This window comes from Capra hircus, chromosome 8, assembly GCF_001704415.2.
Source record: "Capra hircus breed San Clemente chromosome 8, ASM170441v1, whole genome shotgun sequence".
NCBI classification, from domain to species: domain Eukaryota; kingdom Metazoa; phylum Chordata; class Mammalia; order Artiodactyla; family Bovidae; genus Capra; species Capra hircus.
Genome location: NC_030815.1, coordinates 54,062,257 through 54,090,222, shown reverse-complemented (window position 1 = coordinate 54,090,222; position 27,966 = coordinate 54,062,257). Strand labels below are relative to the sequence as shown.

General features: G+C 44.7%; 1 protein-coding gene across 1 annotated transcript; it reads right to left on the bottom strand.

The window, feature by feature from the left end:
* On the bottom strand, positions 117 to 27,966 carry PSAT1 (phosphoserine aminotransferase 1). Its single transcript, XM_005683802.3, has 9 exons — positions 27,792 to 27,966; positions 23,603 to 23,663; positions 22,600 to 22,669; positions 19,512 to 19,717; positions 18,362 to 18,534; positions 16,661 to 16,830; positions 10,512 to 10,640; positions 2,161 to 2,298; positions 117 to 1,260 (listed from the first exon to the last, which is right to left on the bottom strand). The coding sequence occupies exons 1-9, from the start codon at positions 27,849 to 27,851 to the stop codon at positions 1,155 to 1,157; spliced, it is 1,113 nt and encodes a 370-aa protein (XP_005683859.2). The 5' UTR covers positions 27,852 to 27,966; the 3' UTR covers positions 117 to 1,154.

Genomic DNA, 27,966 nt, shown 5'->3' with positions numbered 1-27,966 from the left:
TAGTTGAACAAACTACAGTTCACAGATGCTATTTTTAGACTCAAGTTTTCCCAACAGAAAGTTTTTAAAAAAACAACCTGTCTAAAAAGCAGGTAAAGAAATTCACTGACAAAGACTTAGATGTTTTAGGACTTTAATGTCCTTCATGTATTCAACATAAAACACTGACAATGGATGAATAACAGGGGAAAAGAGTCTTCAGCAAAGATCTTCCCAAACTCACAGCATCACTGGCCAAACACCATAAAGAAACAGTCATGTGAACAAAGGAAAGAGGAGTTTAACAGAGATTTTTAGTTTAATGGCATAACTGAAAAACAAAGAAACAACCAACCAACCAACCAACCTTTCTTCTACCCACTGAGAGGAATGGAAAGTGAACCAGGGAGCTTCCAACCCTTGTGAAGTAGCTTTAAAAAGGAAGGGGTAGGGGAGGAACACAGCTGGTGAAAACATAACACTTTAATGCACAAGGTTAAGGATCCTATCAAATTCTCAAAGTCTGAACATACACCCACATGAACTGTATTATTAGAAAACATAAGTGCATGGAGATATAAACTATTTAGTGTTAAAAACAGACCTTGTTATATAAACATACAGTATGTCACTTCCATCTCTTTATGAGAATAACAGTATAAGGACAGATTTCCAGTTTGCCTTTTAGTCTGAACTCCTAAACATCCACCGCATGGACGGTGGTGACCTGAATTAATAGCTGCAGAACCCCAGGAGACCCCCACTGCTGTCATTTTGCAAAGGATCAAAATTCAGCACCCAGAGGACCCCACCCCACTCTCCATGCTGTTTGTGTGTTTCTAAAAATAATAACCTGCCAATTTGCATAATTAAAGCCACAGGCAGCTTTGAATATGAGATCTAAGCAGAAAGAGTAGCAGCAAAGACAGTATTTGTTAAGAGTTTTTAGAAAAAAGAGAGGGAAGATTTTTTTAAAGGCTTCCAGTTAAAGTCAGAATTAAGATTAAGTACCAACAGTTTGGCAGAGCTGTGTTGCTGTTTTTCTCTAAAAAAGAAAAATCTATCATATCACTCGAGAAAATGCCGTATTTGTTAATATTTTTTGTAACCATTCCCAAGTGACTTTCAGCTTCGTTCATTGTTCAACGGCAGAGTATATACTGGTCAGGATCCGCTCATAGCTGGTGCATCTCCAAAAAATTCTTCATGAAGGCTGCCAGCTTCTGGACATCTTCGACAGTGACAGCATTGTACAGAGAGACCCGGATGCCTCCCACAGACCTGGAAGGACCACAGATGCAGCCATTAAGAACAGGAGCATCTGGTTTAACATCAAGACCACCCTCCTTCCAGTCAACCACTCCTTTAAGAGTCATGGCACCTGAGATCATCGTGTCCAACTTCTAACCTGAAAATACCCATAGGAGGCCAAGAGTTTCAGACATCTCAGTCCTTAGGAATTCTTCCCAACACAGTGAGCGTCATGCTCACATGTGACCTAGGTTAACTCAACTCTTCGATGAGCCTGCTGTACAAGGGGCAGGGATCTGGTAGGTACTCTTGTGCATAAGGACATACATTTTTCATGGAGCCTGAAGGATTAATTAACTCCTCTTTCTGATGTCCAGCGGGAGCAATTGAGGCTCTTTCTTACATTGGACAGGGTGGTGCCAGTTGCACCATGGATGGGATGGCAAACTCTGAGCTGTCACAGCAGAGAGCCTCAAAGGTAATTTTGACCAAAGCTCCTAGAAGATGGGGCTCCATCATGCTCTCAGCTGAGAAATCATGCTAAGGGTTCTAAAAGCAATAAGAAGATTATCCCGTAATAACTGGTCTTTTTCAACTAGTTACAGTAACTGCTACGTCAAGCTGGGCAGGCTTCTGGATGTATTTTACTCTGCATCTGAAGGGGCTTCCCTGGTGCCTCAGACAGTAAACAACTCGCCTGCCAATGCAGAAGACATGGGTTTGATCCCTGGGTCGGGAAGATCCCCTGGAGAAGGGAATGACTACCCACTCCATTATTCTTGCCTGGAGAATTCCATGGACAGAGGAACCTGGCGGGCTACAGTCCATGGGGTCACAAAGAGTCCAACATGACTTAGCAGCTAACACTTTCACTGCATCTGAAAACTAAACCAATTCTCTGACAAGCTTCTGGATGCGACATGTACTCACCTATGCCCTTTCAAGGAGATCATATTGAGTTCAAGAGCTTTGTCAAGAAATCTTTTTTCTAAAGCATCGTCTCCTTTGGTGTTGCCAATGCGGAATGGAATATTCATCTTGCTTCTATTCTGGGGCTCCACTGGACATCTGAAAAACACGTTTATTGTTGCAGATAATTTTCTGCAATGTACAACTTTAACAAGTCAACAGAAAATTTCTTAAAATCCATTTTCTAGATGCAAACAAGAGGTTAAAAATCTGCCCCAGGACATTTATAATTTACTTAAGGAGACCACTTTTGCATTTGGAAAAGGGAGTTAGCGTTCTCTTATACAACTTGTACTTAACTTCCAAGAGCCTCAGTTTCCTCATCCAAATATTGGGAATATTAATAAAATCACCATTTCAGATAAGTTTTGACAGTAATGGCACAACATACATGAAGCTTCCAACACAGGGCAGCCACAGAACAACATGAATGACCCTTTCTCTACAAGGCTAAAGAGAAGAAAAAGTTGGTCTGAATAGTGGCTGTAAGACTTAAAAATAATGAGCAGCAACTTTCAAAGCACTTACAACACTGTACTGTCCCAAACCACGTGACCTTGAAACTTACTGACTCTCCCTGTTGTACCTCTCTGATGTGAGAACTAAACAACAAAGTATTTGCAGAGAATTTCTGTGGTATATTTGAAAATGGCCACAAATTCTCTGTAGCCTTCCCAGCAAGAGGTGGGGCCTAGTGTTCACAGCTTTTGAATCTGAGCTGGCCTTGTGGATTTGCTTTGACCAAGAGACAATCTGGAGGGTTAGGGTGGGTAGGGAGGTTCAGGATGGGGGGAACACGTGCATATCTATGGCTGATTCATACTGATGTATGGCAAAAACTATCACAATATTGTAAAGTAACTATCCTCCAATTAAAATAAATAAGTAATTTGTTTAAAAAGAGAGAGACTGCAACAGAAATGATGCCATGCAACTTCCAAGTCAAGGCACATGCAGCTTCTATACCTGTCTTGCTCAAACATTGCTGCTATGTAAGCAAGCCCAAGCTAGCCTGCAGGAAACAACAGCCCCAGCCAACAGCCAGCACCAGCTGCCAGACAGGTGAGCATGGCCATTTTAGACTCTGGGTGAACCACCAGATGACTTTGGTTGAATAAGTGATCTCAGATGAGACCAGCAGAAGAAACCACCCAGCTGAGTTCACCTCAACCTGCTGACGGAAAAGAATCCTGAGCAATGAAAATGGCTGTGGTTTTAAGTCAGTGTTGAAGTTTTCTGTGTGTGATGCAAAAGCAGACAACTGATACACTTTAGAAGAGTGCCTGGATCACATTCAATGCTATATAAGTATCTGTTAAAATCAAATAAATTTGTCTTTTTATTCCCAGCACCTTGCACGGGGCTCACACAGACTCTGAAAAATGAATGAGTCAAATGTTCATCTAGCATAGGTTAGTATTTGACTTCAGTTTCTGGTCTGGAAAGCAAGCAAGCCAAAATTATTCTTCATTGACAACCAAATGAGACAAACAGAAGGAGAGCTGACTTGCTACTCTGAAATACAAGGGAAAATATGTCATAACTCTCTCCCCATCTTCTCAAGCACATCCTGTTATATCTTTCCATTTCTGCAGGGCAGGATTCATTAAAATTAAACAGCAAATAAAAGCAGTGTGAGGAAGCCCCCCATTAACAGCTATGCTCACCCCTGAGGGCACATACACAGTTCTTGTTAAAGTTAACAGGAGTCAAGTCCACATTAACAGACAAAAGAGACCCAAGAAGGGAAATCAGGTCTCTGGTAACAGGCTTTGAGCCTGAATTCTGGCCCCCACCTTTTCACAGGCAGTAGGTTTCCTGGTTGACATTTAAATTAAAATTTTAGTGTCTACCTCCTTTGATATTCTGCTGCCTCAGGCTCCCCACGCGAGAGTCCAATTATAGAGCTGGAGCAGCAAAAAGGACATGCGGTTTACGGGTAAAAAATATTAAAAGGGGGAAGAATTAAGAACCTGGGTTTACAAATCTGTAACTACAAATCTGTATTTACAGTCCTCCCCCACAAATTTACCCATGCTACTGTGAAAGTAGATGGTACCATAACAGCAACAACACATTAAAACCTAGAAACTGAAGATGAAATTAGCATGCAGCAGATACCTGCACAGTGCCCAACAGTGCCTCTGATGTGGGGCTGAGGCAAAGAAGAAATATATTAAGGGGAATTAGTGGGTTCCAACCTAGCAAGATGGCTGTGTAGGGAATTAAAATTCCACGGAACAAGCCCTGTGGAAGCACAGAGCTGAGCAAGTAATTCTGCCCAGAGAAGGTTGAAAGGTTTCAGAGGAAGGCATGAGGGAGGGGTTAGGACAGGGTGAGGGGAAGGAATGGCGTGTGGCAGAGAGCCATGTCCGTCAAGCCCTGGAGACCCCAGCAAGTTCTTGTAGCAAATAGGGTGCTAGGTGCCTGGCAAGCCCCACCCCAAACTATTGGTGGACCCTAATTTCCTTCATCAGACCCCTCCTGAAGTACACCTGGGTTGACTCCAGATTTTCCCCATTATGTAAGCATCCCACATTGGACTTGGGGGCACCTGATTTTATGCACACTTCCATGCCAGGCAGAGTAGTGGCAGAGGGCAGGTGCCTAAGGTAAGTCTTTGGTCAAAGTGTAAGAGTTGTGAACTTTGATGGGTGTTGCAACCTCACTCCAAAATTGAACACATTTACGCTCGACATAACCAAAGTGTGGGCCCTTGCCAACACCAGCTGTTATTAATGTTTAGAATTTCTGTTGATCAGAAGGAAAACACCTCATGGTTTTAATCTGCATTTCCTAAATAAATTAATCCCTTTCATCTATTAGCCAGCTGTTTCTTCCCTGTCGTTTGCTCATACAGTTAGACCACCTCATGCCTGGTTTTTTGTTTGTTTGTTTGTTTGTTTATCCTTTTTAATTTGTGGATTCTTCCCTATAGCAAAAGTAACCCTTATAAGTGCTATGCTACCAAGTTTTTCCCATATCTATCATTTTGTTTTGTTTATGATGGCTTGAACTATAGCAAAGTTTTCAATTTTTCATGTAATTAAATGTCTGTTACTTTACAGCTTTTGAGTTTTATGGCTTATTTTGGAAGGCCTCTGTACACTCTATACTTAAACAGAAATTCTTCGCTGGATTTTATATGTATGTCTTGCATTTCAATGCATTTACATCTTTTTGATTGATTAGAATTTATGCATGGCATGATGAAAATATATAACTCTAATTTTTGTTTAAATGAATTATCGATGCTTCAATCAATTGAAAACATGTTTTTTTGTCTAATTTAAAATGCAGGGACTTCTCAGGTGGTCCAGTAGTTAGGACTTCCTGCTTCCAATGCAGGAGGTGTGGAGTGAATCCCTGTTCAGGAAACTAAGATCCCACATGTTGCCAAAAAAATTAACAACAACAAAAACCAAAATGCAATTCTCAAGTAAACAAAAGTTTCTGAACTTTTCCAGCTATCTGTCTTTCCCTCTGCCAGTAGCTTTGTATTTTAATAGATCATATGCTAACATTCGGAGAAGGCAATGGCACCCCACTCCAGTACTCTTGCCTGGAAACTCCCATGGACAGAGGAGCCTGGTAGGCTGCAGTCCATGGGGTCGCACAGAGGCAGACACGACTGAGCAACTTCACTTTCACTTTTCACTTTCATCCACTGGAGAAGAAAATGGCAACCCACTCCAGTGTTCTTGCCTGGAGAATCCCAGGGACGGCGGAGCCTGCTGGGCTGCCATCTTTGGGGTGGCACAGAGTCGGACACGACTGAAGCGACTTAGCAGCAGCAGTAGCAGCATGCTAACATTACATATTACTAATGTCCACATATGTTAAATATTTTTCAGCTATCCTCTTGCACTAACTTTCCTAGTTAAACACTGAACTAACTAACATTTACTAATGTTTGTGATTATTGTGAATGTAATCTTTCCTCATTTTTTATTGTTATCTCTGGAATTTGGGAAAGTAATTGACTTTTACACATTTCGATGTAACCGATCACAAATCTGAACATAATCATTTCTAATCTTTTCCACTGGTTCCTGCATTTTGAATAGAAAGTCACATCATCTGTGATTTCTGTTGTTTCCTTAGTGTAGTAAAGGCTCTGAAACCAGCCCCACTGACTCTCCCCACGTTCATACCCTGTCTGATCCCACCTGCCCTTTGCACCTGACCCTAACCTGTCTGTGCTGCTGTAAAACACAGTCTGCTCACAAGGAAGTGACAACAATAAAATATATTAATATCTGTAAAACACCAAGAGCTCTGCCTGCTTTATTTTCAGGTTGTCTCTGGACTTGTCAGGTGCTTCCCTCTTTCCTAAGACCTGGTTCCCATAGGAAGTTGATGAGAAAAGGTGACCTCTGATCTGAAATGGATTCTACCACTTGGACATCTTTAGCATGTTAAAGTTAATATCTAAGACATTTTAATTTGATATATGATGCAGGGCACCCAAAGCCAATGCTCTCTCACAACCTGGAGGGATGGGGTGAGGAGGGAGGTGGGTGGGGGTGTGGTTTCAAGACGGAGGGACACACGTATGCCTATGGCCAATTCACATTGATGTATGGCAAAAACCATCACAATACTGTAAAGTAATTATCCTTCAATTAAAATAAACAAATTCAAAAAAATTAGTATCTAATACATATTAAACATTATGTGTCAGGGACATCCCAGGTGCTTTCTGTAATACCACAGATAATATTAAGAGCTAACTTTCAGGAATGCTCCCTACCTACCAAGTAGGGTTTCTCATGCTTTACACAAATGACCCAGAGCAAGAGCCCTTAAACCCCTCCATTATATACTCTTGATTCATCTGCATTTTCATTTAACCCTCATGATGGTCATAATATTCTATGGACTTATGTCCATTGTACAGATGAGGAAACTGAGTCGAGAATGGTCAGGACATCTGCCCAAGGCCACATGCTAGTAAGTGGCAATGCAGGGTTTCTACAGCCAAGATGCTACACTGCCCACGTGGGCTCAACTCACAGCCAGCCAGCAACTGTGGGTGGTCAGGCTATAGAATGAACAGGGACTTCAGCAGTGGCCCTCTCAAGTCTCTGAGACCCCGGCCAGGAACACTGGCAGAGGTGGTCCAACCCCCAGCAAACTGCCCAAAACTGTTCCATAAAGGGGCTGCTTTACCAGGCAGGGGGGCACCAAAGGGGGGACAAAAATCAGGAGCGAAAGTGATGGTAAATGGTAAATTCCAACTCTAGGTTCCTTGGTATTCCTCTTAGAAACTGCTCACCTCCCCTTCAGGGCCATATTTCCATAGCAAAGCATTTCCTAAAAATCCAGACGCACACAGAGACAGCTCGTGAGTGTCCAGCTGCTGAACAGGGGTGAGGGGAAACAAAGCGTGCTCCTGACTATGGTAACAGGGTTCCACAGTAACTCCATGGGCCAGGATGACATTTTCTGGGCAGGCGGCCCGGGAGTGAATGGGAGTTCCCAGAAAGTGGTTTATTCAGAAGAGGATGTAAGTTCGGGCTCAAAAGCCTGTTCATAAGTGAATGAGGAGTTTTGCATGGGAAAGTGATCAGATTGCCCAGGAGACGACCCACCTGCCACGTTGGCTTTGGCGGGCTGCTTTCTGGAAGATGCTGGGGAGTGCTTACAGTTGAAGGATCTCAAGTTGGGGGAAGAATTTCTGGGACTTTTGGTGTTCCTTCTATACTTTATTTTCTTTCTAATGCTCTGGATTTCTTCCGGGGGCATCACCATTCTTTCTGTCCTCCCATTTTGTGCCTATACATTTCCCAAGAAATACATGAAGTCAAATGCTAACAGAAACATTGGTCTCCCCTTCACAATAGCTGCCACGTGCTCTCACTCACATTCATAGTCTGTGCACTCTTAGGAAGCCAGGAAGAATAAGGAGACTTATTCTTCTTGGTAATACCAGAGCCTGAAACCAGGCTAGCCCAGAGGAGTGCTCAGGCACCATTTACTGGAGGGGTGGATGGATGGATGGATGGATGAGCAGATGGATGGTAGATGGACGGGTAAATGGATGGTAGATGGATGGGTAGATGGAGGGTGGGTGGATGGGTAAACAGACAAATGGGTAAACAAACTAATGAATTAAACATGTCTTTTGACATTTCCACACTATCTTTTCAATCCCAGCACAAGCCATGCCCACTAGGCAGCCCACTCTCTGCCCTCCCAACATACTACTTTCTTCCCTCAGTGCTTTACAGGGGCCATTCTTTTCCTTCCTAAAAATTTATAGAAGAACTTATGCCTTCTCTGCCTAACTCTACTCCCGCCCAAGGCTGAAGCTCATCTAAAAGCCCTCCCTTCTCCTCCAGCCAAAGCAGTATCCTCCTGTCCTCAGCTCCTGACTCATCATTTAGCCCATGGCTATGAACTCCTTGGACCATCTATGGCCAATCACGCACGTTAAAATGGCTCTAGTAAGTGCTAGTGGAGTACTCTGGCTTCCCCTCTCACATATCAGGATCTAAAATGGAAGATTCCCAAGGGCCAAGCCACAGAACCACAGAGAAGGCAGAAATGCATAGTGGGGAATCCCTTCCTCCAGATGGCGTATGGAAGAGGACCCCAAAGGTTAAGTCATTCAACCAAGCTGGATTCCCTGAGGGCTTGTGGCTGCAGGCCAAGAACTCATAGGAGCAGGCAATCAGTTAAGGGCAGAGATGACACGAGCAGTTATGGCTGCCCCATAAGCACACTCCCACCCCTCACCCATAGTTGGTTATGGAGATGTGTTACCAAGTCCTGGTAAAACATACAAGTCTAAGTCAGGTTTGAGGCATCGTGTGTGTGTGTGTGTGTGTGTGTGTGTGTGTGTGTGTGTGTGTGTGTGTGTGTGTGTGTGTGTGTGTGTGAAAAGAGAGCAAAAATTCCTTTGTTATTGTCAGCTAGATGTTTTTGTTACAACAGACTGAACTCCGAAGAGTAAATACCACTAAGAAGGGGGGCTTGGCTTGGACAATGAGAGTATCTATGCATATGTGTGTAGAAATGGGTGTGCATACACAGCATAAAGTCAGATCCTCCCACAGGAGTCCCCACCTTGAAGGAAGGGAAAGCAAATGAAAGCATCACCTGTTAAGCTCTTTGTGTACCAGGCACTATAGTAGGTACTTTATATGTGGCATTTTGGTGAGAGGCCTGTTGTAGGGGGTTGAATGGTGGCCTCTGCAAAGGTTTATCCATGTGCTCACCTCCACATTCACCTGTGAATGTGACCTAGTAAGAAAAGGGGTCGGGACTTTCCTGGTGGTCCAGTGGCTGGGACTCTGTGCTCCCCATGCAGGGTGCCAGGGTTCAATCCCTGGTCGGGGAACTAGATCCCACATGCTGCAAGACCTGGGACAGCCAAATAATTAAAGTAATTACTGCAAAAGAAACGACAAAGGGTCTTTGCTGGTGCAATTAAGCTAAGGATCTCTGGATGAGATGAATCATCCTGGATTATCTGAGTAGGTCCTATATCCAATGACCACCTTTTGAGAGACGGAAGAAAAGACACACAGGAAGGAGAAGGCCACGTGAAGCAGAGGCAGAGAGACTAGGGTGAGGCGGGAATGCCCAAAGCCCCCAGAAGCTGGAAGGCGCCGGGAACGGACTTTTCTCCGGAGTCTCTGAAGGGAGCAAAGCCTTGCTGACAGCTTGACTTTGAACTCCCAGACTCCTGATAACTGAAAATAAATTTCTCTTGTTTTAAGCCACCAAGTTAATGGTACTTTTGCTCTAGCATCCCTAAGAGATCAATACAAGGCCCATAGGTTTTCTGGTGCTGGTCCAGGGGTCAACACATGTTCATGAATCAATTAGTCACAAGGACATTTAACTAGGAGTCAACTATACCAGAGCCAATTCCATTCACTGACTACAGGCCCAGGACTGGAGAGTTTGTCCTGTAATAAGGGGAAAGAGTAAGCTTTTCTAAAAGGGTAAATATCCCAGAGAGGTCAGGAGTGGGTGCTTATACCAAGGGTCTCCAGTGGAGTCCTGAGACAAAGCTGAGAGCTTCTGGCATGTTCATGTTTTGTCCCCGGGGACATAGAGAGGAGGTGGTGGGGAAAGAGGGCTGTGCAGTGTGAGCAATTTCACCACCAGTGGGAGACAGGTCCCAAAGCCCGGTATTCCTGGGGTTCAGATGCAGGAGGGAAAATTCACATGCCTCACACTTCTGGGGACTTCAGTGTCCCACAGAAAGATGGCTGCATCCATGTTCCAAAACCAGCACAGCATAAACACATTTTTCAATTCACAAGAGGCAAAATGTGAGATAAAAACCATCCACTTACACATAGAATCCTTGCGAATTATCAATAATATCATAAATCATTTGTGATTTGATGGAGCTAAGCTTCTCCATGGCTGCTGCCCCGCCGTTGTTCTTAATCCACTCCAGGACCAAGCCCATGACATAGATGCTAAAATAAAGAGTAAAAAAATACATATATCCATTTAGATCAGCTTTGTACAAATGACACGATATCTGAGCAAACTGAAGCTGTACTAAAATAGACTTAAAGACACCATTAGACAAATTATTTTTAAAAGAAAAAAATTATTTAAAAAGAAAAAAAAAAAAACTGCTGAGGGGATTTCCCTGATGGTCCAGTGGTTAAGCCTCCAAGCTTCCAGTCCAGCGAGCTCAGGTTGGCTCCCTGGCTGGGGAACTAAGATCCCACATGGCACATGGCACAACCAAAAAATGAAAAATAAAATGGTGCTGAGGGATCCATGTGCACCTCACTGAAAGCCCACAGGGCAGGAACAGAGGTCTTCCGTGGAAAAGACACAGCTCGAGCTGGGCATATGGAGAAGGCCAGCTAGGCCCTCTCTATGAGGGGGGACAAAGGTTCCCCAGAGGAATTTGTGTAGACTTAGTTGCTGGGTGTCTAGGTCCACTGAAGGTCTGGGGTGGGTACCCCCCCAACATAGTTGCTGTCTCGTTTATTAACACTGTGACAGGGTGGGGAGAGGAAGACACACAAGAAGCTTGTCCCAGGGAAGCCCAAGATACTGACTGCCTCCTTCATTGCCTCCAGGTGGCTGGAGAACTCTGATATTTCTACCCCCAGAAGGTAGCAGAAGCCAACGTGGGGCTGCCCAGGGGCACCGGGCAGAGAACGGCCTGTACCCAGAACCATGCGATGGCTCCTCCGGAAGCTTCCCCAGCGGGCTCCCCAGATGGCCCTGGAAGGAATGAGAAATGGTGTCCAGGGCCAGAGGGCAGGGAGCTCAAAGCAGAAATCAGCCGCTGGGTGTTTACAGCCTCAGCTGAAGCTCTCTGGATAAAGACTGAGAAATCAGAGGGGCAGAGGAGAAAGGAGAAAGCAAGGGGAGGCAAGCAACATTCAGCAGGCTAGGCGCCCTGTTGGCTACTCTCCCTTTTACTGATCAAAAAAAGTCTGAGGCCAGAGCTGCCATTATCTTATTTTACAGATGAGGAAACAGGCTCAGAGAGCTTGACTCTGCATGATTTTCACATCCAACAAGTAGCTGATAAAGCAGGATTCCAACCCCAGCTGGTCTGATTCCAAAGCCCCAGCTCTTTTCAAAATAACAAAGGGGCTCCAGACCCTCAACCACTATCTCACCTGCCAGTGGGGCGGTCAGGCTTGCACCACAGCTCAGACACAGGTGCCAAGAGCAGCTGCTACAGGGGCATAACAGCTCACACGTGTGTTCCAAATAAGGTGTTCTCCCACTTTCCTGTAAGATGCTCTAGAATTTCCATCTAACCCCAAACTGCTCGTTCCCCCAGGAACCACATAAACCCACCCTACCACATGATCCCAGCAGAGTCACCTGTGAGTCCTGCCTTTTCAACAGTACATTTTGGTGACCAAGCTTCACTTCTCACTGCAGCTGTTCTCCCAGGGTTCCCAAGCTGCTAGTACAGTCATCAGATCACAGCTGCAGCAAAGGCTCAGACCAGGTCCATGGTCCCAGCCAGACCTCAGCACCCGCACACTTCCCTCTTGGTATGTGACCCAGCCCCATACCCAGACTCACTGCCCATGCTCCTGGCTAATCCTAATGAGATCTGAGCAGCACGGTCAGCAGAGAACCCACCCGTTTTACAAGCCGCCCAGAACTAGCACCCTTAGCTTTCGTCTACAAAGCCTCAGTGTAAGGCAGATGGCTTGGAAGGAAGCGAGTTCTCCTGGAGACCAGATGCCCCAGAAGTGGAAGGATGTCTGGCCTCATGACTCAACCAGAACCTCTAATGCATAGCTAACACAAGCTTCCACTCCCATACCATCCAAAATCTTCAAAACACAGGGGTCCTAAGATGCTTATGCAGCCTTGCATCTTGGTCTCCATTCTCCCCACTAACCAGGGTACCACTTTTAACTGATGTATTGTCTTCACTTCTAAAATGCCACCAGCTTGGGGCTTCCCTGGTGGCTCAGATGGTAAAGAATCCAACTGCAATGCAGGAAACCCAGGTTTGATCTCTGGGTTGGGAAGATACCCTGGAGAATGGAATGGCAACCCACTCCAATATTCTTGCCTGGAAAAATCCATGGACAGAGGAGCCTGGAGAGCTACAGTCAGTCCATGGGGTTGCAGAGTTCGACAACACTGAGGGACTAACATTTTCACTTTCTTTTCACACAGTGTCAGTGTACTGTCTAAGCCTGTGTGTTAAATGACTATATAAATCACAGCAGATCGAGTCTCTGGAATATCACACAGCAATTCAAAGGGGAAGAAAGGCAGGCACTTGTCCTGACACAGCCTGTCCACCAGCTGGGTGGAAAAAGAATTCACAAAGCAGTGTATGGTAACACTTCATTTGCATAATTAAATATATGGCTCTATTTGCATCTGCCCTGCACAGCAAGCAGTTAACAGTAGTTTCGCCTCAGAAACCTTTGCCAAGATCTTGTGTTAACTTTTCTAAGCAATACAAAATGCTTTTTGGGCACTAGGGATTAGAAAAGCACCCCAGAAAGCCCTGGAAACTCCCTGGCTGTTCTGAAGGACTAAGCCTCCTGAGCAGGCCCACACTCCCATTCTGATAAGAAGGATGGCCTGGATTAGTGGGGAATATTTTGTTTCTCATTAGCTACTTTACTCCATACGATAGATAAAACAAATTTATACTTACAGGTCCCGTTAGTCATGGGAAGTAAATCTGCCTTATAGGGTTAGAAGGGAATTTTAGGAATCTGTTCCTTGTCCACAAACTGGGCTTAGTATTAAACAGAATGTCCACACGGTCCTTTATTCCACCCCAATTCACTGCTCAGAGTTACAGGCAATTATGTGAAGGCCAGTTGTCCAGCTCAGTTCAAACAAACTGCCCAGGGCCTCTGGTCACTTGGCTCCTATTTTATTAGGAAAAAAAAAAAAAAAAAAAAGAGCTTCTTTTTTAACTTGGGACATTTTCAAGGACTTCCACGTGATACAAAGTTCTGAACTGTTCTGGGTGCCTTATCAGCTCACAGCCAGGCCTGGGGAGGGTGTCACGCACAAACCCTCCTCTCTCCTCCATTCGATGCTTGTTCTCACTGGGAGAGCTACAATTTTCTAATCTTAAAAATACACCAAATGAAATCTTAGTTTTTCAAGTCATAGACTGTAGGTAACTGCTCAGTCACACAGATGTTTACTGTTTTTCCTTTTCTCTTCTTTTAGAGGAAAAGAATCCAAGACACCAAGGGGTGTCCTGGGTCAGAATATATTTAACCCAATCTCTTTTGGCCTCCACATTCATGTGACTCTTTTTGTAACTGGCATGTAACTGCTTTACACTGTTGTGTTAGTTTCTGTTGTACAACAAAGTGAATCAGCTATATGCAATCCTGATCAAATATTATTGTCAGTCCTGCCCTGAGATGGTCTCAGTTTTCACTATCCTGATCTGTCTGGAGAAGAAACCTTGCTCTTTTTCTCCCCTTGCTTCTGTGTGTCTGGCTCAGCTCCCTCCTTAGGCAGAAAGGCTCTAGGCAGGAAATGTCTGCCCTCCCCCACCCTCTGCCCCTACCCCCAGGTGGCCAGGTTGACCCTGCACACCTGGCTGGTCACGGCCTGGGGCAGACGCCTGCACAGGGACTGGCAGGGGCATGACCCTCTGTGAGTCACTCAAGGCGGACCTTCTCCCAGTGCCTTCCCCCAGGTCTGACTCCAGACATTTTTATTTCCCATTAGACAGAGTTATTTCTGCTGACTTTTAATATTAACAGGCTGCATTTTAACATATTCATTAAATTTTTTTTTAATTGACTTCAAGGTCACTCACTCACATAAAGAAGGTGCCAGAGGGTAAGACAGTTCATCCTGCTCCCCTAGTCTATGCTCTGATCAGAACTGCTGGCCTTCAGGGTACATCCAGGGCCAGGGCTTTCCCGGCCCCACACACTTTCTTGCTCCCAGAGCCTTGGAGGCCTCTGCCTTTGCCTGAAAGACTCACGAACCCAAGACCAGACCCTGGCTGCTTGGTCTAACTGGTAAGGACTGAACGCCTCCCAGCACCTCCTGCCACGGTATGGCCTGGCTCCAGAGCCCCTTCCCCAGGGCCCAACTGCCCAGCACTGCTCGGCACAGAAAGGCTCCTTTCCCAGCTGGCCAGTGGTTACCGGTTTGTCCGCTACCAGAAACCACAGAGACAAGACAAGTGGGCAAGACAGGTTCAGCCCTGCCCCGCAATCCCCACCAGGCACTTCAGAAGCACTGTCAACCAGAGTGAGACAGAGTGGGATTGACAGGTAACCAGGAGAAAATACCAGACACCTCCGTTGCCTGAGGGAAGCAGGGGACACAGAGTGAAGAGCTGCTGCAGCCTACGTGAGCCGCGCAGAGAACCAGCAACGATTTTCATCAGCATTCCAGCTGTGGAAAAAGCTCTTTTCTTCCTGTGGTAAATTATGTGGAAGAAGTGTCTCTCCCACAGGCAGCACCTTGGAGGGAGACTGCTAACAAAGCCCCGGCCCGCATGTAGCCGAGGCCTGCACTGGCCTGAGCCCCTCTTCATGTGCTCTGTTATGAGAACATCCACCATCACTGAAAAACTTCAAAGAGCTGGACTCCAACAGCCATCTATTCTCCAGAGATGGGACACTTCCAGCACAAACCCACACCGGTCGTTTTGCTATTGAAGAGCATGAAGGCACCGGCTGTACTTATCCAGGCTTTCAAGTCAGACCGCCTGGGTTCAAACCCACGCCACCGCCTAGAAGTGTGGCTTTGGCTTCTTCACTTGCAACATGGGAATAACAATTAGAGCACCTACCTCCTAGGGTGCTTGGGAGAAAAAGAGGGCCATACACATCACTATTTGTATCACAGATGCCCTGGAAAGATAAGATAATCTATAAACTCTGGCTCTTATCCCGGCTGGTAAATAATAATACAGCACTAACATTGAGATGGCTGGACGGCATCACTGACTTGATGGACGTGAGTCTGAGTGAACTCCGGGAGATGGTGATGGACAGGGAGGCCTGGCGTGCTGCGATTCATGGGGTCGCAAAGAGTCAGACACAACTGAGCGACTGAACTGAACATTTGTAAGCCACTGAGAGCCAGGCATTGACTAAGCACATGTTGGTGGTAGAGGTTTAGACACTACAGGCTCCTCCGTCCATGGGATTCTCCAGGCAAGAATCCTGGAATGAGTTGCCATGTCCTTCTCCAGGGGATCTTCCCGACCCAAGGATTGAACCCAGGTCTTCTGCATTGCAGGCAGATACTTTACTGACAGCTATAAGGGAAGCCTCCAAGCACATTTTAGACACATATTTTAATCATCCAATCCTCATCAGCAACTAATTACTCTTGGAGACACCAGATGTACAGATAGATTAAGCAACTTGCCTAAGCTCACAGAGACTGTTAGCAATAAAACTTAGGCTAAATCCTAGGTGTCACAAAGATTTTCACCAACTGCCTGAGTCTGAGCATTAAAAGACCATAAGGTGGGATAGACCTACTCTCCCCAAAAGTGCTGTAATGCAGACTCTGACTAGGAGTAACAGGAAGCCAGGCTAAAGGACCCCTGCAGACTGGGTGAAAAACAGAGAAGTGTTTGTTCCAGCCAGGGTGTTCAATGCCAAACAGTGGGCTTCAAGCAGGCCCAGCAAGGGAATGAAAAAGGCAGGTAGCCCAGCCTTTGAAAGTTCTTCTCTAAAGTTGCACTGCTTGTTCGAGATGCAGGCATGACATTTCATGTGTAGAAAGCTTTTGGGCTAATGGTGAACCACCAAGGCAACACCGAACAGAAACACCCCAAAAAAGAAAGGCAAGGAAAGCTGATCAGAAAGTACACAGAGGAGAATGAGGAAGAGGTGAGTTGGGCAGAGAATCCTGAAGAACATCTGGGAGATTAGGTTACCAGTTCACAGAATCATGTCCAGCTTCAGAAAGTCACCTAGTATTGATGGGAAATACTGAGACCCCCTCCTTCCCTGGTCCCCAAGCCACACCCTGGAGTTACCTGAAACAGGGAGGTGTGTTGTACAGGGAGTTATTTCCAGCCTGCACTTTGTAATCCAGGACCGAGGGGCACTCTTTGAGGGCAAATCCCAGCAGGTCATCTCGAACGATCACCACCGTGACCCCCGCAGAACCAACATTCTTCTGGGCACCAGCAAAAATCACACCAAACTGCCAAACAGAAAACCTGCTATTTTAAACGTCCTTGGTCATCTTTCATAAATGTATGTCAAATTCCCCAGTCTCTTTCTAAAACACAGTTTTTATGAGGAAGTAACTCTATTTTAATCCTGTTCAGAGCTAATTCCCTTTCCTAAAGGAATCTCCATCTGGACAGAAAATCAATACTTGTGAATTTAGAGCCTGCAGGTTACAAATCTGCCTGGTCCTTCTCCCCAGGAAGATGCCAGCCCAAGCCCACCACTGTGAAGACCTTGTAAATATTTCTATTCATTCTATTACATCTCTTTTCTACCTCCAAGCCCATCTTTAAAATAAGGCTGCTGTCCTTGGTGACCTAAAGAAACCAATTTTTTAATCTATTTGTATAAAGAGACAATCAGAAGACACTGAGAAATGAGACAAGCTGCCCAAGAGAGAAAAAAAATTCTGAAGAGATGTTTTAATGTACTTTGGGACAATTTCCACGTAAGATATAGAACCCTCTTCCATGTCTCCCCCATGAAACCTTTAGGAAAATTCAGTAGCATCCCACATGGGAGGAGGGGGATAGCCTGGCCCAACAGGAAGAGGTATTTTTACAACTGACATTGTTTAGAATTGCCAGTGTATGGTAAGTGAAAATAAAAAGTAGGCTATAAACAAAATATATATATTCACAAAACAGAATATTACTTAGCCTGAAAAGAAATGAAGTTCTGACATGCTACCACAAGGATGAACCCTGAGAACATTATGCTCAGTGAAAATGAGCTAGACATGAATATTGCATGACTCCACTGATGTGAGGCTATCTAGACCAGCCAAGTTCACAGAGACTAAAAAGTATAGAGAGAGAATGGTGGTTGCCAGTGACTAGGGGGAGGAAGGACTGGGGTTATTGTTTAATGGGGACAGAGTTTCAGTGGGAAGAAAAAGTCCTGGAGACAGATGGTGATGAGGATTGTACAATCATGTATATGTACTTAATGACACTGAACTGTATGCTTAAAAATCGTTAAAATGGTCAGTTTTATAATAAGCATATTCTACCAGAATTTTTTGTTGAAAGGCACACTACCACTTAGTTCGTCTTAACTTCCTTACAGATATCACCCTCCTGACCCCTGCCCCACATGTTGTGCAACGGTGGGTGCCTCTCCCACTGCCCACCCTGGAAAGCCACCTGGGAATCTCCATGTCCTACGGATGTTCTCGGTGCTGGGGTGGGTAACAAGATAAGGCAGGGCTCCTTCATAGACCCCCCAAGTTTGGATAATGCATATCTTCCCTTGACAACAGCAAGCAATTCCCAAGGTGTCAATGAAAAACATTTCTAAAAGCCACCCTCAAAGGGAGATGAATTCCCCAAGGACTGAAGTATGACTCTGTGAGGCAACTGTCAACAAAGGCATCCGGTGAATGTCCGGATGTAAATATTCTGACAACCAAGGTCGGCCTTTCCCTGTCCTAGTATATGTTAAAATGTCCTTAGAAAAACCAAACGGGGTTCCCCCTGACCCAGGCCTCTTTCATGCTTTACCTTGGAAACATCCACTGGCCTGGACAGGAAGTTTGAGGACATGTCGCAGACCAGCACTGCTCCCTTGACATCAGGGATAAAGTCAAACTCCACTCCGTGCACAGTCTCATTGGCGCAGTAATACACATAGGAGGCATCCGGGTTGAGGGTCCAGGTGCTCGGATCTGGAATTTCTATCACAGGAGACAAGTTAGGGACTCCACGTTTCCTCCCCTCTTTCCTTAGGGAGACAGGAGTCCACCAGGCACGCCACCCCTCGCCTAGCAGGGGAAGACTGATCCCAGAGTATTCACAAGTAAAAGGCATCCTATTCATCTAGTATGACAATCACCACCAACATCCTAAAAGGATGCTCCATCTCACTCTTTTGACTTTTATCGGGGGCAAATAATCTTCGAGAATGGTGTGGTAGGTATTTGGGTTTTTCCTTGTCACCCAGCATCCAACATCCTAGGTCCATGGACAGTGCCCTTTGGGTGCCAGTCTCCCTCACTCTCAGCTCATGTGATTCCAGTAGAACCAACTCTACCCACAGCCCTGAAGGTAGACTGCAGTTCAGGCAAGGCCACTTGACTGATTTGGAATGGGACACAGGAGACATGAGACTGTTACTGGGAACGTTTGAGCAGAGGCATTGAAACTTGGGAGAATATAAGACAAGGAGCAGCTGCAGCCATCTTCTAAAAATGAGGGGGCAGCTTTCCTGACTGTGGAGGAGACAGAGGGAGATACCAGGACCAGGAGAGGTCCCTTCATTGTAGTGGGGGGGGGGGCCCTTGATCAAGCCATACCTAAAGCCAACCCAGCCCCTGGGTTTTGCAACTAAGTTAGCAGCCCAGGTAGAGGGAAATGGCAGCCCATGCCAGTATTCCTGCCAGGAGAATTCCATAGACAGAGAGCCTGGTGGGCCATAGTCCATGGGGTTGCAAAGAGTTGGACACAACTGAAGCCACTGAGCAGGCACGCACACAACTGCCTAGGAACACTTTCTGCCGCAGCTAGTTAGTAATCTTAACAGGAACAGGCAGCCAATCTAAATGGTATCAAACAGGGGAAGAAAGAATTGCCCAGGGCAGGGGTAACCTGCTAGCTAAGGAGGGATCACCCACTGGCCAGCATTTCACAGGCCAGCTCAGCTACCAGCACTTACTCGTGTAACTCCCAAGTTTGGGGTGGACGATATTCACAGTTCCGAACTTCTTGGCTTCTTCTGCAGCCTTAGCTGACCAGGATCCTGTCACCACATAGTCAGCACATCTTCCTGCTTTCAGGCCAATCAGGTTTAAGGGGACAGCACTAAACTGGCCACACCCACCTCCTTGTACAAAAATCACTTTGTAGTTGTCTGGAATGGCTCTGGGCAGAAACAGAGGTGACAGTAAACAGGGTCAAAGATTGAGAATGAGTGATGCTCCTCTAACACTTGACCCTGGGGTGGACACACTGTAAGCGCAACGGTAAAGCCCCATCTCTGCCTTCCCCAAATCAGTCATTTATCTACTCAGCTTCTTGCACAGATACTTACCAGGCCCCACAGTGGAAGTCTGGGCTTCCCTGGTGGCTCAGATGGTAAAGAATCTGCCCACAACGCAGAAGACCTGGGTTTGATCCCTGGGTTGGGAAGATCCTCTGGACAAGGGAATGGCTACCCACTCGAGTATTCTTGCCTGGAGAATTTCATGGAAGGGGAGCCTGGCAGGGTACAGTGCTGCTGCTGCTGCTGCTGCTGCTGCTGCTAAGTCGCGTCAGTCGTGTCTGACTCTTTGCGACCCCATTGGGGGGTCTCAAATTGTATGAGGCCCATAATTTAAAAGCCACTCGGACATGACTGAGTGACTAACACCTTCACTCACTTTTCATGTTGAAATCCTATGGTTACTGTTTCGACAGAATCTTAGTAACACCCTGCTGTTCCTTCAGGGAAGCACTGGCTACCACTCTCAGTCCAGTTGGTTCAAGGGTGCCCAATCCCAGCTCCAGGGGATGAGCATGTGACCCATGCTGGTCAGTGGAATTTGGTTCCAAAATCTTGGATCCAGACTTCTAGAAAAGAGAAGCTGTTTCTATTGAGGGAAAGAACTTGTAGGAGCTAAATCTGCAACCACTAGTGGCCATCTGATAAAGCAAACACATAAAAAAGCAGATCCAGGAGACATGAGAAGACCTTCTTTACATCATGTGAGCTCCTGCACTTTTCTGTCCTATGAAGTAATAATTTATTTATTTACTTGCTTAAGCCAAGAGTTGGGTTTCTCACTTGCAACCAAAAGTCCTAAAAGTATGTATGTGCTGGTCCATGCTATGAATCAGGTGAACAGTGGAGAAGGATCTTCCATAACCCTTTAGACCTCACCCTTTAGACCATAACCCTAAGACCTACTCCATATATATTGAGATTAAGAGCAAAATGATTTGATTCCAGCATGGAAAATTAAGATGATGATTGGGATAGCCACAGGCCATGGAAACTGGACCCGAGCTTTTGAGCAATGTCAGAGCTTAGGATCAGGTTACGCAGAAGGCAAACGGCCAGGCGACAGAGCTCCAGAAAAGAGGCTTAAGGAAAGCAGCAAACAGCTGGGCAAGGTGAGAGGGTCTTCTCGCCAGCAGGTGGTGTGATGTGCATGTATCTGGTTCTGAGCCATGCCTGCCTATCTCCAGGGCTCCAGAGAATAGCAGAGCAGACAGGCCTTGGGAGGCTCTATCAGGTTCTTGGCAGCTGGGAGGACAGCAGACCAAAGCAGGGTTCCAGGTTTATGTTATTCAGATGCAGTTAACAAGGCCAAGAACTGGGTGGAAGGACACCAGAGGCCTGGGTACAGGGGTCCAAAGGGATTGGCCCATACATTGAGCCAGAAGTCCAGGCTGGAGAGGCTCACAGCTCTGTGGGTCAAATGGCACGTCTCTTGGGCCAACATTCCAAGCATTTGTGAAGGACAGGATTGCTCCATGAACATAATGGGGACCCAGCAGGGGGACCCAGCAGGCAGCCCCACGTGCTGTCAAACAGATGATGACTGCCTCTGACATGCACATTGCGGTGGGCTTCTAACACTCCTCAGAAAATGTCACTAAGCCTGCCCCATCTAAGGCATTTCTTTTTTTCCTAAGGCATTTTATTAAGGCAATTTAAAGAGCAAGTTATTACACAATTAGTACAAATCCAATTTTGTTAGTGAAATAATGCAAGGATGGACCCTAAAACTTTAACAACGATTATTCCTGACTGGTGGGGTTATGGACAATTCCAGTTAAATTTGTGAGTTTTTTCCCTAAGCTTCCCACCATGAACATGCACCAGTGAGTGTTATGAGCAGAAAACAAACAAACAAGCATTTTGTTTTTAGGGTGACCATATTTGTATGGCTATATGAGTATGTAAGGCATAAAACTGTAGCTTAAAGCAGCAATCTATTTAAGAATATAGTTTCCTCTAGGTAAGAAAAGCAGTGAAGATAACTAAGAGAGTTCATTTGAGGAGCAGATCCCAGAGTTCATAACCCTTAAAATTGCCCAAAAAGTCTGTTAAGAATGAAGTTTCTAAAGAGGCTGTGATTCAACAAGTCTGGGTGGGGCCCAGCACTTGAATTTTTTTATATTTCTCACGAGGTGATTCTGACAGATTGTATGAGGCCCATAATTTAAAAGCCAGTGAACTAAACTACAATTAATTATGCTGACAAAGTTGACCACTTGTCATTTAAATCCCTTCTAATCCAATTTAGGACTTCCCTTGTGGCTCAGACGGTAAAGGGTCTGCCTACAATGCAAGAGACCCGGGTTCGATCCCTGGGTCGGGAAGTTCCCCTGGAGAAGGAAATGGCAGCCCACTCCAGTACTCTTGCCTGGAAAATCCCATGGACGGAGGAGCCCAGTAGGCTATAGTCCATGGGGTCACAAAGAGTCGGACACGACTGAGCGACTTCACTTTTTAATCCAATTTAACTTCAACAGTGCTGAAAACTCTTTCCCAGATATAATGATTTCAAATCTTTGGAAAAACCACATAAAAATAAACACACAAACGCAGGATGAGGATCAAATTAAAAGCATTATGTACTGATCTAGTGAATCTGGGAGAATCTTTAAAACGATCTTTTAAAAGAATCTTAAAAAGATGACTTTTAAGAATGAAATATTCTGAACACATAGCAGAATGTAATAATGCAACATACACCTATGTATATGGATTACCAAACAAGAATAACACAACTTTGTCTTTAAAATTTTATACTTACAACAATTCCCGTACAAGGTTCTCTGTGTTATTGATAATCTTAGAGAAATCTGATGACCTGTGGCTCATTTCTGTGGAAGGAAAAATAAACAACAAGAAAAATATTCCAGCTAAAAACCAAAGGAACAAAAGTTACTGAAGACATAACTACAAAATTTGCAAATAAAATAATAAAGTGAAATGTCAGTCATATTGCATACAAACAGTGGACCACACATTTTAAGAGAAAATTCAAATTGATCTTCAAACTGCAAACATTTTAACTTTATTGTCACAGTAGGATGATTTTTTTCAAGTGGCGATAGTCACTGACTGAGCCATTTGCTAATTCATTCTTCAGTCTCTGATTTCTCATCACTTTCTCACAAACAAGAATTGTTTGCAAAGGCTGCCCTTTAGGACAACAAATTTAAGCACATGTCACTTAATTCAAATTAAGGAACAAAATTCAATAGCAATAGCACACAAAGTTAACCCTATGATCTCTTAATACTCTGTAGCCTCTGGAACCACCAAAAAAGAAAAAGAAAATTAAAATTTTTAAAAAGGTACATTTTAGAATTCAAAGGTCATCTGTCCTAATAACAGAAGGGAGAGAAACAATGGAATTATTAACATGGAAAATCTCCCCAGAAAGGCTGGTGTACTTCTATACGTTCAATGAGTTCATGTTTAAGAACAGCAAAAACTGTAAAAAGAATGTGAAACAATATTGTAAATGTTTGGGCACTATTATGCAAATGCACAGGATCTTTTGATCTCAGATCCTATGTATAGCAAAAACTGATTATGAAATTGTATGCTGAGATATATAAACCCCTCACCAGCATTTATGTTGATTTCAAAACTGCTTTGATCAAACATGCCACAGAAGTTATTAAAATTTAAAAATACATCTACAAACACCTATGGGAAGACCCAGTAGAAATTTTAGGCTTGATGATGCATTTTAATTAGTTCCCTTTAAACCCTGGACATTCACAACATCCAAAAATAAATCTTACCAAGAACACTAATCCCAATTCCTTTGTAGTTTAATAATTCTTTTTGCACCTCTAGCAACACCTAGGAAAAAAATATAAGAAAATAAGATGATTTCAGTATGCTATGCACAACTCTCTCTGGACACACAAACTTCAAGAGGAGGGGCAAGCAGAAGCTCCACCTGCTGGGTCTGTGAGGAACCATCTGTCCCTGCCACAGCCAATCCCCTTTCTCTGCCTGTTCCCACAGAACCCTGATGATGCAACTTACACTCAAGTTGAGTATGAAATTATGCAATATGACCAATTCTAAGATACAGTTTTTCCAAAGGCACAAATTTAGAGATAAAAACTCACTTGAAGGTAAAATAAAAATCCAGTAGGAAGTTGTCTAATAACAATTCTTTACCTGTCAATATCAATCCAAAGATCAAACTCATGTCTCCTGCACCAGCAGGTCTGTTCTTTACCTCTAGAGTAACCTGCTAGTTAAACTGAGGAAGCAGGTAGATGGGCCCCCCCAGGGTAAAGCAGTTGGAAATTCATTCCTTGTGGAAAGAAACTCCAAGATGAGAATAGCAGGACAATTAAGGAAAAAGGCTAGGCCTTGCTCAGACCGTTAAAGAATAACTTTGGGAAAAATCTGATTCCCTAGAAAATGTCCCCTTCATAATTGCATTTGCAACTCTCACAACTGCATTTGCCACTCTCTGAAAGCAAAAGCACAAAAAGTTCTGGGTATAGAGCACAAAAAGAATAATTTATGCCCAAATTAAACTGATAACTCAATTTTCCATCTTTTTGGTCTACTGGAATGGGTGGGTTGGGCAGGAAGTAGGAAGCACTTGCTGTGAATTAAGATTAGGCTGGGATGCTTCCCAGATGGCGCTGGTAGTAAAGAACCGGCCTGCCAAGGCAGGAGATGTAAGAAGCATGGGTTCAATCCCTGAGTCAGGAAGATCCTCTGGAGGAGGAGACCTACTCCAGTATTCTTGCCTGGAGAATCCCATGGACAGAGGAACTTGGCAGGCGACAGTCCATAGGGTTGCACAGAGTCAGGCACGACTGAAGTGACTTAGCATGCACACATATCCCGATGGGGGTACTGATCACCCCCTCAACAACAGCGCTGAAGGTGATTTTCTCATCCCCCGTGTGCAGGTGAGGAATCTCAGCTGAGTCGCCAAAAGAACTTAACTGTATGTCCCTGTCCAGCCCTTTGACCCATCTTGTAAGATCACTGCAATCCCATAAGCACATTCTGTCTCACAAGAGCAACTGGACAGGTGGGACCCATCTTATGGCCAATCCTCCGGTGCCAGGAAATGGGGGGAAGGGCAAAGCTCATTCTCCACCCAGGGCCCCCAAATACACAGCTCACTTGCTAAAGAGGTGCCTCATTGTTATTTTTCCCAAAGGTAAGTAAAAAGCAAATTACTACACACTGAAAAGAAAAACACCTATTTCATATATATATATATATATATATATGTATGTATGTATGTATGTATGTATACACACACACACACACATTTTAATATGGGCCTCCCTGGTGACTCAGATGGTAAAGAATCTGCCTGCAATGCAGGAGACCCAGGTTCAATCCCTGGGTTGGGGAACATTCCCTGGAGAATGAAATGGCAACCCACTCCAGTATTCTGGCCTGGAGAATTCCATGGACAGAGGAACCTGGCAGGTTACAGTCCATGGAGTCTCAAAGAGTGGGACACGACTGAAGCAACTTAGCATGCACACACACACACATATATGTACTTATTTCATCTATATATTTCATACACATTTCAGTAAGTAGAAAGCCGTTATCAGAGATGCATGCTGCAGCGTTTACAGGAATGAAATGACATAATATTTGGAACTAGCTTAAAATTTATCCAGAAGCAGAAGGGGAGAAAGAGAGTATAGGGGAGGAAGTGCTGAAACAAGATTAGCAAAATGTCCTTAGTTGTTAAATCTTGGCTGGGTTTATAAATTTCATTATATTATTCCCTTTCTATCTCTGAGTATGAGTGAATGGCCATAAAGTAAAAATATCAGAAAGAAAAGCTCTAAAAATGTATACAAAATAGGTGAGACAAACCCTTTGTAGAAGCATCCTGCCATCAAAGGAGGTTGCCTTAAAATATACCTGCTAAAGATCTCATAAAACATAACCTAAACTAGATTGCAACTTGTATGAAAAAACAGTTCAGCAATAAAGAATTAGACACAAAAAAAGGAGGTGTAAGAATTTGTCATCATTTTTGTTGGACACATTAGCACTGGCTGATCAAACAAACTTATAGTGAATCCTTTTCTTTAGTATAAACAAACATCTATGATAGAGTCATCCTTGAACTTCTTTTCAGACTCCCTTCCTCTTATAGAATTCTCTTATAGCATTCTCTGAAAAGAACATCTATAAAGGTTTATAACCAAAATCATTATAAAAAGGTTTAAAGACTTCTACCCAAAAAGCATACCCCTCTAATCAAGTGAAGTTTATTTTTTTCAAACTGAAGAATGCAATCATTTTATGGATCACAACCGATATTTTTTTAAATGAACTAGAATAGACCAAAGCAGAATAGAATATAAAATTGTGTACGTTGTAGTCATCAGGCTAAATACTTCATAAACTTTTTGTTTTAATTATGTGCAGGTACTTGCTCACTTTGTGAAATATATTTTTCATTATGGTTACAGCCAAAAGAAGTTTGCAAAACTTCTCTAATTTTATAATTCAACTAACTCAAGAAAAAAACATAAATAGAAACAGCTGCCCCCTCCCAGGTTAGAGAGCACATATGAAGGCATAAATCCTCCAGGAAAATAAATAATAAGTAATTGTATTACAATTATCTTTATAATAAATACAGAACAAATTACACAGGAAACAAATATGCAAAAGTCCAAAACATGAAGGGTGAAAACCAGTGAGGGTAGCAGAAACGTTTGCATATTTATGACAGGGAATCTCACCTAAAACAGACTGCAATAACTAAGAAAAAAGTAAGCCCTGTACTCTCAGCTACTATGAGCACTGAGAAAAGCAAAATGTTCTTTCCCGTCTACAATTATAAAAATTCTCTCTTCTTAGGACAACACAAAGAAGGCTCTGTCCCAGGGATATTTCCACTCTGTTTAACAATAGATAATTGAAAAGCACTTGGCTATGTCCCATGTTGCTACAAGGTATTACCAGAGTTATCCCGGCTAGAGAAAGCAAAATGTAACAGCAGGGGCAGCTGGTCAACGCGTCCAAGGCACATTAGAGACTAGGCCTCCTTCACAGCTGGGGGGTGGGGAGGAGAATGGGGGTGGGGGGAGTGGGTATTGAAGGTTAGGGAAGGAGCTGGAACCCGGCTGGGGGCTGGGAAGGCAGGGAATGAGTTACACTTGCACTTGAAAGGTCTGGTAATGGCCTGGGGGAGAATTCAGTCATTCATTTGCTCCAGAACAAAATGAAGCGAACTGGGCTAGCTGCCCAGTGCCTACCAGAGCTTGAATATTAGAATGCCTTTAGGGTACACGCCAGTACAGAGAGGAAAAACCTATGCGTGAAACAGAGCAGAGAAAAATAGGTTTAGGGATGGGTGGAGTCTCTGAGAGGCAAAGAGGAAAAGGCTGGGCTGTACTGAAGTCTTTCAAACTTACATTTTTGAAAAGCAACGTTTCCAAGTGCTAGCTGAAGCCAACACTGCTCCCGAGGGGTTTTGCACGGGCCTCTAGTTTACACTTCGCTCCAATTAACACGATCCCCCATTCACCACTCACTCACCATGTTCATTCACCCATCCACTCAACACTGCCTGGCTCACAGCACTGCTGAGCAAGGCGAATGCACAGTCGAGAGCTTTTTCTTTCCCGCCGCACCCCCAGTCCGACCCGGTTGAAGGCACAGCGCCTGAGTTTACAGGTGTGTTGCGCAGCGAGCCAGCAGGTCCCCGGAGGGCCGAACTCAGCACGCGGCGCACCAGTAGCCGGCGCCAGGGGCAGCTGAGCAAGCAAACTTCAAGTTTCCTTCTCCAAAATATTCTTCCAAAGGCCCACCCGCGGCATATCCTGAACTGAGCGTGCACACTCATGCAGAGTATTCAGGGGACTCGGGGAGGGTAGAGGGGATCCGAGCCCTCCACGCAGGGATGCACAGCCACCAACGCGCCTGCTCCCGCCTGGAGCGCAGTCCTAGCGCGCGCTCCCTGGGACTTACGGAGCGCGGCAGCTTGGCAGGCCCGGGTCCGAAGTTGACCACCGGTATCAGGGAGTCCATGCTGCTGCTACAGGGACGGCGAGTCAGCCGGAGAGGACCTATCGATTGGGCAGCGCAAGTTTGAGGCTGGCGAGGACTCTCCGCTCTCTTTTAGTTCCGAGAGGCGCCCGTAGCG

Excerpts from the sequence above, each read along its gene's own strand:
- PSAT1 (XM_005683802.3), bottom strand. The coding sequence starts at position 27,851 with ATGGACTCCCTGATACCGGTGGTCAACTTCGGACCCGGGCCTGCCAAG. Across the intron at positions 22,670-23,602 it reads AATTGGGATTAGTGTTCTTG|AAATGAGCCACAGGTCATCA; the intron begins GTAAGATTTATT and ends TTCCTTCCACAG. Across the intron at positions 1,261-2,160 it reads ATCTCCTTGAAAGGGCATAG|GTCTGTGGGAGGCATCCGGG; the intron begins GTGAGTACATGT and ends TGGTCCTTCCAG.